The following is a 16,174-nucleotide window of genomic DNA, read 5'->3' on the forward strand; positions in this document are numbered from 1 at the left end:
TAAACCCACAAACAGATTATGATGAGATCGTTTCTCTTTTATATTACAATATTTTGTGATACTTCAAAAATATTTATGCAGATAGATAGCCATAGGTTAATTGATTTTGATAACTCAACCACTGCTTTTAAAACTGGGGATTATTTTCTGTTGCTCTGTGATAGATGTCTATATTACTATTAATTTTTGTTTTCTTCTTGTCAGGACTTCAGCATGCGTCTCGATCAGCTGTATTTCAGCTGTATAACTGAATAAGAGAGCAGCTTTAAACAAAATCCCTGCTTCTGTGAGCATATATCGAACGTGCAAGAAAAGCATTACTTATGTTTCAGTCCTTATTGAATGTAGGTTTGTCATTATTCAAATGTTGGCTACAACCTTTTACAAAGTACTTCCAACCTACCTCGTTGAAAATGAGAAGCAATTGAATAATATGCAAACCGACATATGGTTTTTGACTTGCTGAAATTGTGTTTTTTCATTTGTAAGATGACTATTTAAGAATCACTTTTGGATGCCATAATCATTTGCAGACGTAGTAAAGCAACATACTGTAAGAGCTGGCTAGCATTTTCATGTTCAGCAGAACCATATTTCTGCTAATACCATATGTCAGCAGCTGAATATGAGTACATTCTTTTTTTTAACATACGTTAAATAATCAGACATTGTCTACCTCTCTGTCAACATTATTAAAGTTGCCAATACAAATTATTACCCATTGGGCCTTAGAAATTCAAAAGGGAACTAAACTCTTAATTTTGAACAACAAATGAAAATGATTTAAAATCTAAGAGATTATTGTTGACAGTATGTGAACAGCAGATTTAAAAAAAACAAAAGGCTTGTTACCCTGGGTTATTTGTTGCAGCACGTTTAAGACTTGATATTCTAGTCAACCCTGAGTACCCTCTGCTGGAGCACAGGTACGTAGTTGGTGGGTGGGTTGGTTCGTTTATTATATTTCTATACCAACCTCCTGTAAGGCTCAAGGCGGTTTACATAAAACACAGGAGAATACATTATTATAACCATAATAACAATAATTATAACAGTAACAGTAAGAACTAGTATTAATCAACAATATAATAACAATTAGCAGTGCAATAGAGCTTTTCAAACAGAACCCGTAAAGGGGGGGGGGTCAGTTGGATTCAGGATGTGGAGGATGCCTGTGATGCCGGGGGGGGGGCAGCTGAATGATGTTAGGTCTGTCAGCCTCAGTTGAATGCCTGGTGAACTCCCTTTTACAGGCCCTTTGGAATTGTGGAAGGGCCCTGATCTCTTCAGGGAGATCATTCCACTAGGTGAGGTCCTGTTTGAGGTCCGTCGTGCAGTAATATCAGGGCTCTCTCAGCCTCATCTACCTCACAGAGTGTCTGTTTTGGGGAGAGGAAAGGGGAGGTGACTGTAAGCCGCTTTGAGACTCGTTCGGTTAGAGAAAAGCAGCATAAAAGAACCAACTCTTCTTCTTCTTCTAGACTGTACTAGTGTCAGGCTCTCAGGGCTTTCTAAATTGCAGAATCAAAGCTAAGAAACTGAAAATGGATATTTTCTCATTATTTGTTAATTTATTACTATCTTATTTATTACATTTTTCTTCTGCTTTTTCCCCAAGGAATTCAGGTTCGAGTACATCATCCTCTCTTCCATTTTATCCTCACAACAATCCTGTGAAGTAAGTTAGGTTAAGAGAGCATAACTGGCCCAAGGCTACCCTGTGAGCTCCCAGATCCTAGTTAAACACCCTAACCACTGCACCATATTATCTAAAGCCAAGAAGATTTCAGTCTATTGTTTAAGTTGGAAAACACTCTTACAGGATGCATTGCTCAAAAGAAGTACAGGAACCCAGGGAGTATGGAACCAGAGCACTCATAGTAAATAGAGTGTGTTCAAAATTGAAAGAGATTATGGTTTTGACTGTTGAAAGTCCTTTTCTTTCTAATCATTATATTTACATTATTTTACATATATTTCCATTACAGAACCTTAGCAGCAACTGATATGGCAGGAATTTAACCTGGAAAAAAATCCAGAGCTATAAGAAAGGTAGTCTCAGGTCAATTAAGTATACTTGCAATGTGACTGCCACTAAAAGCCCTCATAAATCCCTGTTTTGTAGAAGTAAGCTACCCCTAGCCTGGGGCTAGTTCCCATGACATATCAACTACAACTGTATTACATTCCCACTTGTTTGTCTTTTGCAAGAAAACATTAATTGGCCAAGAAATAACAAATGCCACAGCACTTACGCATTTCTGCAAACAGCTGCCTCCTTTCTGCCATGGTAGTTCCCCTTTTCCCACAGTCTTCAATCATTCTAGGAGAAAACAAAACATATATTCAGTATCATTCACAAGTGGAATAATTTGCCAAATTGTTCCAGTCTGCTGCTTTCCTCCAATAGCTAGGGTGCATTGATATAAGCTTCTGTTAAAAATGCTTTATATTTTGTACAAGAGCGTCTACTTTTCTTTGCACTTTCTCCAAAGAACACTGCACAGCTTGAAACTATTGCTGCAGACTTGTAAAACTATGCTACCACTTTATTCATTGTACTAGCAAGAAAGCCCATTGCAAGCAGGAATGCAATGTGTGCTAGGACCCAGGGGACAACGGGAGCTGCAGATCTCTCTCTGTTTTTCTCTCTCTCTCCCTCTCCCGGTGTGTCTCTCGGCGTGTCTCGCAGTAGAAAGCATAGCAGGTAACCAGGGCTGGTTTGTAGGAGGGAAGGAGGGCTGGTGTGCAGTTTGGGGCAGGTCTCTCTGTTTGTCTCTCTCTACCTCTGTTGCAGCAGGGGCGGCTCTCTCTGTGTCTCTGTCAGCAGCTTGGGGCACCTCTCTCTGTGTCTCTCTCTGCCTCCCTCACAGCAGGAGCGATAGGAGGGAATGAGGGCTTGTGCTCGGTCTGTCAGGGCTCTGTGTGTCTCTCTCTGTATCTGGTGCGTCTGAGAGGAATGTGGCTAGTGTCCAGGGAGGGAGGGAGGGAGCTGTAGGAGCAGGGCTAATCAGGGTGCAGCCAGCATTGCTGGAACCATGGATAAGGATGACTCTTTTAAAGCTGGAGTTCCGTTTTCTCCATAACCTTTTAATGTCTGGCTCAATCCTTACTTATTGCCAGTCATGCAAAACACTACGAACGGTGTACTTCTGAAGCATTGCAAGTTTCTGTAACATTAAAAAAATGGCTGGACAAAAATGATGTGGAAATGTATTATTCTCAAGCAGGTCTTTCTCAGCTATACTTTTCACTACTAATCTTTTAATAGTGACATAAAATTTCTCTGCTCTTTCCTGTGGCTTCTTATAATTGCAGTACACCTATAGTATTTGTTTGCATTCCATCTGGATGAGACATTTAGGCTTAAAAGACAAAGGGCTATTAATTCATACAAAGCGTAGTAACTCAGTGCCACAATTGGCTTTGTTTTTTTAACAACTATATTGCAAAAATTACTAAATTACAATAATTTCATCTTGATAAATCTTTTTGCTATCAAGATACTGTCTTAATAGTGGAACAACATCCCAGCATATTATCATAAGAGACTGTTTTCTGGAAGTTTTAAAGCTGTAATTGAAAACAGTACCTTTGCCCAAGTCTGCTGCTAGTTACTTTCCTTTGATTTAATTAATTAATTAATTAATTGGATTTGTATACCGCTGCTCCCAGCAAGCTGGCTTGCAGCAGTTCAAAGAAAAAACATAACATAAAACAATATATCCAACTATAAAACCATGTACAATATACTTAATAATCCTAAAACAATTCCCCAACTCCATAACATGGTGGTAGTAAAAAATTCTCCCCACGCCTTGGGCCACTGGAGTCAGTCCAGATTACAACATATGATTGGCAATATAAAGTTGGGGGGGTAGACCTTCCAGTGGCTTCGGGCACAGTCTAACACTGTGCCCAGGAGCCAAGAGGGGGAACCTGATCTCATACCCCGGATTTCCCAACCGGCCTCAACAAAACATGTGGTGGAAGAGCATCTTGCAGGCCCTGCAAAACTTAGAGAGCCCCATCAGGGCCCGCAGCACTTCTGGGAGCTCATTCCACTAGGTAGGGGCCAAGACAGAAAAAGCCCTGGCCCTGGTTGAGGCCAGGCATTCCTCCTGGAGCCCTGGGATCATCAGCAAATTCATACCCACAGAGCGAAGTGCCCTGTGGGGGGCATAAGGAGATAAGCGGTCCTGCTGGTAAGTAGAGACCAAGCCACATATAGTCTCAAAGGTTAAAAAATTGAACTTGATCCGGAAGCAAACTGGTAACCAATGCAAGTTGTCTCAGCAGAGGCTGGACATGGGTCATCCAGGATGACTTAATGTGGACCCGTGTAGCTGCATTCTGTACCAGTTGCAATTTCTGGGTAGGCCCATGTAGAGTGAGTTACAGAAGTCTAACCTGGAAGTGACCATTGCATGGATTGCACTGGCCAGGTGCTCCGGGAACAGGTAGGGCGCTGGTAGCTGTGCCAGGCATCGATATAAAAACACAGCCCGAGCTAACTTGGTGACCTGAGCCTCCATAGAAAATGAGCCATCAAAGATTACTCTGATTCCTGACTAGAGGATTTTTACCATTAATTTTACCATTAATGCTGAGGAGATGGTAGGATATCACACTGTAAGTATGGATAAGAACATCAGTAGAAACCTCATGGATCAAACCAGTCACTACCCTACCCCTGCTGGTGGCCATGGAGGGCCTGCAACCCTAGACCAGTGATCCATCTAGTTCAGTAACCTGTTTCAACATGGCAGCCAATCAGTTATTTTGGCATATTTAGAGATGAGTGTAGGCTTTCCAACAGAATCACCCTCTACTATATATACAGCTTGGCACCTATCATTAGAGGAGCTCAACAGGGCCGTTTACAAATAAGTGACTAACTAATGCATACCAACTTCTGGAATCTCCAGATAAGCAGGCAAATATGGGTCAATCCTCCAAAAACAAGAAAGTCCCATTTATCAGTGATCACCTCCTATTGCAATTAAAACCAGGCATGATGAGGGAGAAGCAAGGATGTAAATCCTCACTCTTTTCTGCAACTGTAATACTGAGGGGAGGCAAACCACTTGTTTCCCTTTAGTCCACAGCATAAAGAGGATGATGAGGCCAGCTAGGCCTGTCCCAAAACAGCAAAAGAGCCAGGAATCTCCCAAACTTGGTAATGAGCTTGACACAAAATTATGTAACAAAATGTTGGTCCCCAGCTCTACAAGCTTCTTGAGGTTCTGATAGAGTCTTCTGTGTGGACTTCAAGTGGGCTCACTGCTCAGCTTGAGGAATTTTGCCAAGCAGGAAGCCACTTCCTTACTTTGCTAAAATTCAGCAAAATCCCACCTTGAGGGACTGGAGGATTTTCATCTTCTGCACGTCCCATTTGTGCTCTCTATTCTCAATCCACCAGCAGAAATCAAGTAATGATTTAGAGGCTCTTAGAACCTTTATGAGACCACCAATGTTTAATCCTTATTTCAAAATTTGCAATATAATATAATGTAGTTAAATTTATCCTTTATATAGCAAGAACTTTTCCACACATTGGGCATGATCGCATGAAACCTACTGCATGGCAAAGCACGAAAAATAATAGTGCCTCACCGGCACTCCACACCTCTCAAGTTGTCTTGCATGTCTCTGGCCACTTTTTGCACGAGTTGTGTTTCTGACTAGCTTCTGGAAAAGTGAGAAGAGAGAGCAATGCATTTTAGGCTTGTTGTATTTTGGCCAACCAATCCCCTCCAAGCATGGCTGATTGACATGTGAACTTCTGGTGATTGCCGTTAAAAAAAAAAAAAGACGTTTTCATTTAAAAGCCTCTCCACATATTCATAGAGGAACAGACAATCACAGCCAAGGCGTGTCTGCCTATTCGTTGCTCCTGGTGGCTCTCCATTTTTAAAAAAAGAAGGAGGATATGTCTCCAAACAATTGGAACATGTACAGATATGACAGCCTGATGTGCTCTGCGAGGCTGCTCCTGCTGCCGCCACCCCAGCCTCTCCTCTCCCCCTCTGAGGATCTGGCTTGTCCTCATTCCCTTCCCTCGCTTGCCTCCCCCTTCCCGTGTCAAGGCACTGCCTGGCCAAGAGCAGCTATTGAGCTCTATAGAGTGAAAGTGAGCTCTGGCTTCCTGGTCAATAGCCTCCCCGCTTCTCCGGTTTCCAAACAGAAAGCAATCCACAGTGAACTGGACTTGCAGACTGGAGTTAACCCCAGAGCACCGAGAAGACTGCTTGACAGCCCAATCACCCCTCGCCCAAGGGGGGGCTGGCCCGGTGTGACTTTTGCATCGCTGGGCAGCCTTAAATGCTGGCCAGGCTTTGCCCAGCTGCTTTGGGAAGACTCACACCCTGCCTACCTCCCCCTCCCACATCAGTGCCTCACTGGCTCCAGGCCTGATCCTCCAGGCCAGGTTCTTGCCATGCCAGCTGTGAGAAAAATGACTCGAGGTCACCCAACAATGGCTTGCAGACCAGAGGATGGAGTCCTCTTGCACGAACTTGGCTTGCAATGGGCAAAGAGGAGCAGTCTGTCCTGTTCTCCCTATGGTGTCCATGATGGAGCTTGGTGATTAGAGCTGTGCAGATGGAGGCGGGAGAGGCACCAGAGTCATCCAAAGTCACGGGCCCAAACAATCCCGACAGGCTGCAATCACGCCTCATTCCCTTCTTGGCAGCCGCCATGGCTTGTCAATTTCCCCTCCCTGCAGAGCCGCCAGGATGAGGGGGAAAGTACTGCATGGGTCCCGTCAACACTCCTCAAAGGGTTTTCCCTCCCTCCACATCTTGTAGCCAGTCCTCCTAATCATCAGAATGGAGCAGCAGCCAGCGGGTCCATTTTTGAAAAGCATTTCCCACCCCGGAAGAAGAGGGAGGAAAGTGGGTGCAAGGGTGGGACATTGGGGGCAGAGGAAGTGCTTCTTCGCCTCCATGCATTTCTTTGGCTGGTGGCCTGCTGGTTGTCCACTCGCTGCTAGCACTTTTTAGGTTGGTGAATCCACTTTTGGGGATTCACCAACTTGTGGATATCACAAGCAGTTTGCTGGCCAGACATGGGAGGTTGGCGATGTCATGCGGAGTGGCCAGAATATAGCGTCTTCAAAGGGTAAGTTTGATGCTAAGTTTATGGTGTGCAGAAAAGCCCCAAGACTTCCCTTCTGTGCATTTCAGCATCCCATGAGCCAGCATAAGTTTCCTCTTCATCTGAGTAAGAAATGTCAAGAATGTCGTTCACTAAGATGGGTTTAGAATCACAATCCTCTGTAATGTGTATTTCTAATTCTGTTCTTTCCATAGTCAAAGCATCTTTGCAATGGCAATTTCTCATGTTGTCTGTATTCAGCGTGTTTTGTACAGTTAAAAAAACACAAATGATAGCACCTCCAGGCACTACATTTCCCTTGCCTTGGGGTTAATTTCATTTCATATTACTTGACTGGGTCAGAGAAACAGTGACATCTATTAAAGCTCCAGGGACAGACAAGTAGGAAGTTGTGGATGAGAAGCATTATGGAGACAAAAGCCTTTTCCTTAAGAGAATGCATGCTGACTTTTGCTTTCACTCAGGCCATTTGTCTGGTTGGCTTGTACTACAGGGTTTCACATGTGATTAAACTCCTACTTGGTCAAAAAGATCTGTTGACTTGTTTTATGCTGGAATGATTCAAACCAAATTCATTTTAAAATAATGTATCAGTGACAGAAGTGGGCTGAGAAGAATCACTAGCCTTGTATCCTTTGAGAATCTGGATCTAAATGTGATATACATTTTGACAGTATCACTAAGGGAATGTCACCGTTTTTATTATCCCTTCACATACAGGGCATCAAAGGGATACATGAAACTAAAATTTTGGACCAGAAATGCAAAGTTTCTATGAAAAATTCTTTGAAGCAAATTATCATTGCTAATGTTATATTATCAAGCAATCTTCTTGAAATCATTAAGAGCAACCTGGCTGGTCTGGTTAATTCTTGGAATGATACTAATTGCTTCCACATCCATCATTAACCATATATTGACAATGAGATTAATGCATAGATTATACAAAATACCACCAGTCATCTAGTTTTCATCGTAGATTTGATACTAAAACCCTATTCTCTGCACAAGAAATGAGATTAACTACTTCTGGTTCTAAACATTTTGTTTTTTTGTCAGTGTAACACATAATTCATTCTCCTAATACCTGTCAATCTTTTGTGTGATGCCCAGTTTTCATTGTATTTTGTTTGTGGCAGAGATGCCTCCTGTGAACAGTATGCAACAGCTTGAATAAGGGAGCTACATTAGCACATGAGAGAGAAGGTGAAAAACGTAGGTCTAGATCTCACTGAGCTGGTGAGTCTGTGTCCAGCTACAGTAGTTGTGGTGGGTGTCACATACATTACTGCTGCCCCCATTTTTTTTTTACAAAGAACTTGCTACCAGAGGAAAATACAAATGGCTTCTTTGCAAGGATAGTTACAAAAACCAAAAATTGGATTGGGCAGGTAGGAGGGAAAGCACCAAATAAACCATCTCTTGCTTTAGGGATATTAGTGCCCTATTGCTACACACTACAACTTACTGCACAACAGTAAACCCTCTATTTGATGGAAGAGCAACTCTTTTTAATTGATCTAATCAGGTCAAAAAAATGAAATGACAAATCATGATAATATTTGACTTTTTTCTTGAGAGAAGGACTTTTTGTCTGGTAAATCTAATTCTACACTGTTTCTTTTTAATAGCCAAAATTTGCAAAATAGAACATGGTACTTCCTACAGTATTCTTTTTTATTTATGGTTACATTTTATAATTAACTATATGATGACAACTTCATTTAGCTCATATTATCCTCAAAATAAAACATAGGCCTACAATTGAAAAACTGCTGAAAACTGCCTCCATTTCTGTAGTAAATGACTTTCTATGTTTGAAATGATCACATATATGTAAACATTTCTAATTGTTAGCTCTCTTATTTTAAAGGTTTTCCAGCAAGTGATGGACAATTCATACATCTCATGTTTCTTCCTCCCCAACAAATGCACAGACGGATCACTGGGCTGTTAGCTCCAGAATGTTGAGGAGTCGAGAGACCTTTGGTGAAAAGAAGTTTAACTTTTTTGGTATGCCCAAGGCGGAAGTGCTGACCTGAAGGTTTAGTCCATTCCCTCTTGACTGCTTTAGTGAGAATTAGAATAATAGAGTTGGAAGGGACCTCCTGGGTCATCTAATCCAACCCCCTGCACTATGCAGGACACTCACAATCCTATCACTCATTCACTGTAACCTGCCAACCCCCTGAACCTTCACAGAATCAGCCTCTGTGGAGGGCAGTTCCCTGTCTGAGTCAGTATCTGAGTCAGTATCTGAGTATTCAGAATTTGAGTTATAAATCTCATCTCCCAGATGGGAAGAACTTGGCAATCCAAGTCTAGCCCACAAGAGAATCGCTGGCCCCCTTGGTGGCCTGCTTTTTAGGGGGGGCATAGGCTGATGAGGTGGGGGGGGGGCACCTGCCTTTCTGCCCTGAGACTACACTCTTCTACCTTTTTATTAAAGATATTTTTAAAAGTTGGTCAGCCATTCCTGAAAACCCACCAGGGTAACAAAGGCCTTCCCCTGAGGAGCCCAGGTAAGCAGGATTGACCTGCACCCTTGCCACCTCTTGATCAGTTTGCATTTGTACTGCCGGATAGTGGCAGCTGCTAGAAGAAGGTGCACCAAAGATCTTGCAGATGGGTTAAACTGCTTTTGGTTTAGCTTGACACTTTCATTTCATTGCAAGCAGCCTGTTTACACCTTTCCTTTTGCTTCTGCTGCCCTGTGTTGTTCAGTACGATGACCCCCAAACCGTCTGTTACTGTGCCTGCCATTTCAGACTGAAAAGCAAATGACATAGCAATGGGGTTTAGTTGTGGCTAGTCACTCCGAGTACAGCAAGGGTGGAGGTGGGAGGACAAACAAGGGGGATTCTCATCCATCTCTCTCCTCCAACAAAGGCAACTGAGAAGCAAACCACAAAGTAAGGCACACGTGGAAAGAGGAGTCCTAAAAAGGAGCTGTGCAGTAGGGAAAAAAGACCAAAAAGCAATTGGAGTGCCTCTGAGTCCTGCACATTCAATGAAGTCAAGAAAAGAACTGAAGGGGATATTCTTCTCAGAGGCAGGAAAAAAATGATCAAATATCCTCTCTTTAGACACTGTGGAAGGAGGAGTACCCAAAGGTCAGGATGTCTTCCTCTCCTCAAATGACAATCAGCATCCCTGCAGCTTTATCCAGCCATCTGTCCAGGAATTCACTGAGCATGCACAGAGAGCAGGATCATGCCTACTGGCTTTGTCTCCCAGCATCTGGAGTGAGCCCCTGATAGGGGTATGCAAGTCAGCATGTCCTACTCCTGAAAAAGAGGGTTTATGACTCTCTTGAAGGAGTAGTAGAACCCACCGTATACAAGACTAGGATCAGGATGGATTCAAATTGCTGCTTGGTAGTGATTTTAGGAGGTGATTTCCCTAAGCCATGATTGTACATAAAACCATTATACAGTTTTTATAAAACAAAAAATAGTAAGCAACTTTACATATTAAAATGTCTTACAAATTATTGATCAGATAAAATGACAGAAAACTATATAAGCACTATTGAAGATTTTAGGCTTCTATATTTCAAAAAAAGTAATTCAGTGTATTATTTTTAATCTCATTAAAAGATGACATATTATTTATTATTTAACATTATTTTTACAATTGCACAAAAAAGCAGGATGAAATACAGTATTGTTAAACAAAATTTATGGTGCACAACATGCACAAATAAATGAAGTCTCTCATATAAAGCACACAGACAAAACAAGAATGTATTGTTAGATATTGAGATTATCCCTGATACATGTACACCCATTACAGCAAACTATGCACATGTGCACAGATATGCACATGTGTATATCTGTTATTTTAGAGAAACAGCCAATGAACAATCATTGAAAAAACTCCAGGACATCACCTGGATAAATGTATTGAGATGTAACGTAACATGCATACAAAGTAAAATCATGTGTACACTGTACACATAATCCCTTTACATACAAGCCCTATGGTTACTGGCCAAACATGCAAAGATGGAGAGTGCATATGATCATGTTGCCCCCCCCCCCTGTCTACATGTGATCCCAAGCTCGTGATCATGATACCTACACATTCCCTCCTCATGATTGGCAGAATTTGGAAAACAGAGGCATCGATCACAGGTAGGCAGCATATGGATGGATGATGCCTCTTTACGTAGGACCAGCGCTCATCAACAAGCAATCACACAAAATAGGTCAGGGCCAGCAGGCTTGTGACTGCTCTCCCTTTCCGCTTGCTCAGTCAACATGCAGTGGAGCAGTGTGAATGTACATGCATTCACTGCAAAATGTACATACAAGGTTGCAGTTAAGATCATACCAAAGAACATTAATGCAAGCAACAAATAGTATACATGAAGTGGAATAATTACATTTATGGATTATTAACTATTCCATGCAGGTATTTAATGTGCTTACTTCTCAGAGAAACTGAACAATCAGGATAAGGATAATGCTATATCAATAATAGAAGAAATGCACTAAAGCATATTTGTTTTTAAGGATTAATATATCTTAGGTCATGCTGCAGTATTAAATGAAAATATCCCCCAAATTTCACTCTCTTTTTAGTGCCACCTTTGCTTTTTTTCAGGAAAACTACTGCAGAGAACAGAAAATATTGTATTATCATTTTATTTGGGAACATAGGAAATGAGTACCGCAAGCAGTAGTAATTCATGGTTCACATATTAATGGTGGTTTGATAGTACCATGGACAGAAAAGTACCAACATGCTTCTAAACTGGGGGCTATCAAGCACTAAACAAGCTCAGGCTGAAAATTTTAGACCACTCAAATTCTGAACAATTTGCACAATGTACAAAATCCAAAGGAGTGAAAAAGAAGAAGAGTTGGTTCTTATATGCCGGTTTTCTCTACCAGCTTACAAAGCGGCTTACAATCGCCTTCCCTTTCCCCACAACAGACACCCTGTGAGGCTGAGAGAGCCCTGATATTACTGCTTGGTCTGAACAGCTTTATCAGTGCTGTAGCGCAGTGGTCCCCAACCTTTTTATCACCGGGGACCACTCAATGCCGGGGACCACTCAACGCCTTTTACTGAAGCCCAGTGGGGGGGGGGGTAGTTTTCTACTCTCAACCACTGCCCTAAAGCTCTCTGATCACTATGGTAATGTTTAAACATCCCTTCAAAATAAGATACAGACACGCCACAACAATGAACATAAGGAACATTTTATTTTCATGGAAATTTTAACTCATGACAATGACAAATCAATGGGAACCCTGAGCTTGTTTCTCTGCAATGAGATAGTCCCATCTAGGAGTGATGGGAGACAATGACACCCAAAGTGTGTTGTAAAGGGGGGGAAGGCGTCCTTCAGGGCCCACCTCCAATTAGTCGAAGGACCACATGTGATCCATGGCTCACAGGCTGGGGATCGCTACTGTAGCGAGCCCAAGGTCACCTAGCTGGCTACATGTGGAGGAACGTGGAATCAAATCCAGCTCACCAGATTAGAAGTTGGTGCTCCTAACCACTACATCAAAGCTGGCAAAGATGTATGCTATATTGATGGATACAAAATTCAAAGAGCATGTAAACACCAGATCAGCTCTAGTAAACATTTCTGACAGACTGAATATCTCAAAAAAAAAAAAATAGAGGTAAGAAACAATTGTCTTGTTAAAGAACTTAATAATGGCCATCTAGGTTTATTTCTGGGGAAAAACTAGAGGCAAAAGGCAACACCTTCAGTTGATAACTGGCTTAAGAGCTGTTGGTTCATCAGAATGGCAGACAAGATTACAATACATAAATGTTGGAACACACACGAGCAATGTTAATTCAGAGAAGGAGACTTTATTGTTTACTGAAAAAGGTAAAATCAAGGTAAATAGAAAAATACTGTTGCATATTCAGATAGATGGCCTAATTTAGATGCATATTTTTGTCTTTTGCTCAATTAATTTTGTCTTGTAAATAGTTAGAGTATATTTTCTAATTTTGTGCATATAAATAAAACTAATAAAAATTAATTACTCCATGCAAACTTTAAGTGTCTGCCTTCCCTTCCCTGTCTCATAGGGAACAGAAGTCCTTCTGCTACAGAAACCTGCACTCTTATTCTCCTTCTTGAATGGATAAATGTGCCTCTTCCATTTAAATGCTGGGGACAGGAATGTCGAACTAATGACTGAGCAATTCTGCAGCTCATAATAAAAAGTGACAGTACTGTTTTCCTCTTTAAACTTTTTTTTTTAAATTATGAGATTCACACAGGCAACATTTTTTCCTAGGGACATATCAAGGCAAAACACAGGAGTTCAAGCAATGGTATTTTCCCTGGAGACATTAGAGCATGTTTGATAATGTGTGTGAAAACAAGTATTTGTCATACCAGTCCATTTTAAGCAAGCCCATGGCACCTCAACAGACTTGCTCTTCAGTTGTATCATGCTACTTCTAAATTTAGCCATAAAACCACATTCACCGTACCACAATGTTGCACAGCCTATCATGCTGGATGCAGCAACAAAATGGCTGCCAGAAGAGGCACAGGTAGCCCCCAAACAATTGCCATAGCTTAACTTTAGTAACAGTGTAGATCATTGTGCAGTGGCAAAAGCAGCTTCCAAAACATTTTTTTTAAATCTACACAGCCAACCAAATACCTAATAATCACTCAGAAGCCTTAATAGGGGAAAGCCCTATCTGGCTCAACCTACTTCCTATTAAGTTCTGTACTCAGAGTGTAATCTCATGTGCGTCAGAAAAACCCCGGAAGGGTCGAAATGCGTTTGGTCCTTTGTTACAGGTTAGAAAAGACTGGAGAGAAAGAGGGATTGTGGCTCAGGGGCAGAACAGCTGCTTGGTTCAATCCCTGGCATCTCCAGTTAAAAAGGAGCAGGTGGTGGGTGATGTGAAAGACCTCTGCCTTAAATCCTGGAGAGCTGCTGCCAGTCTGAGTAGGCAATACTGGCCTTGATGGAGTGAAGGTCTGATTTGGTATAAGGCGGCTTCTTGTGTTGTATTTTTCTAGTTTTTCTTGTTTTTTTCAGTAGGATGAATCAGGAGTTACTAACATAACTCCTCAGCTGCCATAAACTTAGCTACCAATATTTCAGCACTATTTTACATTTATCAGGAAGCTCTCAATTGCCTGAAGCCATTTTGATGGCATTTGAATGCATACATGTATAATCCATCTCCCACTAGGAACACAAAATCATCTTAACCCCCACCCTCCAAAAAAATTTTTAGTCTTGATCTTCTTTCTGTGTCTCATGTTTTCCCTCTTTTTTTCCATGCCATATCTACTTGTGCTATAGCAGCAGGGTGTTTGCTAACATTTTCACTTGATAGCTTGCTTTGTAAGTAAAGAACAAAGAAGCATAACAGAGAATCCCAATGAACTTTGGACACCATATCTTGATCTCTTGTTTTATGGCTGAATGTGCCATACATTTTCCAAACTCAAACTGAATAGAGAGGCACTCGCAGCAGGCAGGTGCTGTGAATGCAATATTGCAAAAGATACTGGCAGAAGAATTAAGTGACAATCCCATCAGTAGGCAACACCCATTGCAGGAAGTCAAGGAAATATTTGGGAGGACAAACTATGGATGTCAAATTGCTACCATCTTAGACCAACCATGGGGTACTGGTTTTCTTACCGCGCATCCCATTATTAAAAAAAATTATAACTGTTTCTCTTAAAAGCAGCCTAAGATAACATTTTTTAAATAAACTCCAAAAACAATTAAAGAACAAAAATATAAAAATAGTAGTAAAACATAACCAGTAGCAATATTAGATTCTTAGATAGCAGCAGATAAGAATCTCTGCAACGGCTTGCAGAAAGTGGGTGCACTAAAGATTTAGACTGGACATCATAGGTCTAAATGGGAGATTTCACATGAGATTTTGCTCTGGTCCTTAGAAAAAAGAAGTCCAAATGCACTCAGATGCTTCCCACCTTCACATATATTACAAGAACAAATAGTAGATAGCAAAAGCCGGATGGCAAACATTTCCTACTGTTATTCACTATGTATTTCCTTCACTGATGGAGACAGTTGTCAAAATACTCCCTGGCCTCCAAGAGCTCTGGATTCTGACAGAGTGATATCAAAGTCCTAGGGGCAAATTAATTCTGCAGTTGTAAGCTGCAGCTGAGCTCACTACACATGGGGCACTTCTTGCCTTTTCCCCTTCACCTTCTGTAGCATCAGCTCAATGTTGTCAGAAAAACAGCTGCAGGGAAATATTTCTTCTGCAATGGAGCACATCACTGTAAGTATTTCTCCTTCTGTGTATGTCAGAGGAAATTTGAAGATGAATGTGGATAAGAACGGGAGATCCTGACACCAACAATTTGGCTCAGTTTTATTGCCTAGATTCTTAATGCATGTAGAATGCTCCAAAGAAAGAGATTCCTATACCACTGAATACCCAGCCAAATGGCTTTGTTGTAACAACACTGCAAACCCCATCCATGGTTCAGCTTAGTGTCAACAACACAGATGTTGCCCAGTGAGGCATAAGGAATCCTTGCCTGCCAGATGGGACAGCAGGTATGGTGTTAAATCAGGGAAGTATGAGACTCGGCCTATTGTCCAAAAGGCTCTCTGACTCTTGGGTGGAGGCCTGCCCTCCTGTGAGAGCCAAGAATCTCCAGAGCCCATTTCCTTTAGGTTACATTAAAGAGATAAGCTAGTGAGAAGGCCAGCCTTCCCTCCAGGAAGCAATGGAACAAGCTGGGGCAAAGAAACAGGACAAATGCCCTCTCCTTTATAGAACTGAGGCCTTGAAGAAACAATCCAGTAGCCTGCATGGCAAGGAGCTGGCCTGGTGGTGGGCAGAGGAGAGGGGGAATTGGAGAGGGAGTTGGAGTAGAGTGTGACACTAGTGTAGGAAAGAGTCACAGTGTAGTCTTTTCCAACATGATCTAGGTATTAAAACTTTTTTTGAACAGTACTGGAAGCATCCTGGAGCAGATGTTCTACTAAATGCTTGTTTACCCAATCAGTTCTATAGTTTATTTCCCCCTTTCCTCAGGATTACTCAGCTATAGGGT

General features: G+C 41.7%; 1 protein-coding gene across 22 annotated transcripts in view; it reads right to left on the reverse strand.

Moving 5' to 3' along the window:
• The window catches only part of DTNA (dystrobrevin alpha), a 379,312-nt gene that overhangs the window by 98,371 nt on the left and 264,767 nt on the right, over window positions 1-16,174 (reverse strand). For 21 of the 22 annotated variants that reach the window (XM_077352472.1, XM_077352474.1, XM_077352467.1 and 18 more), the window contains exon 2: window positions 2,256-2,323. The exons of the other annotated variant lie outside the window; for it this stretch is intronic. In XM_077352472.1, the coding sequence (XP_077208587.1) occupies window positions 2,256-2,322 (67 nt within the window). In that variant the 5' untranslated portion in view covers window position 2,323. The remainder of the gene's footprint in view (window positions 1-2,255; window positions 2,324-16,174) is intronic. 22 annotated transcript variants of the gene reach the window in all.

Source organism: Paroedura picta, chromosome 9 (genome assembly GCF_049243985.1).
Source record: "Paroedura picta isolate Pp20150507F chromosome 9, Ppicta_v3.0, whole genome shotgun sequence".
Classification (NCBI taxonomy): domain Eukaryota; kingdom Metazoa; phylum Chordata; class Lepidosauria; order Squamata; family Gekkonidae; genus Paroedura; species Paroedura picta.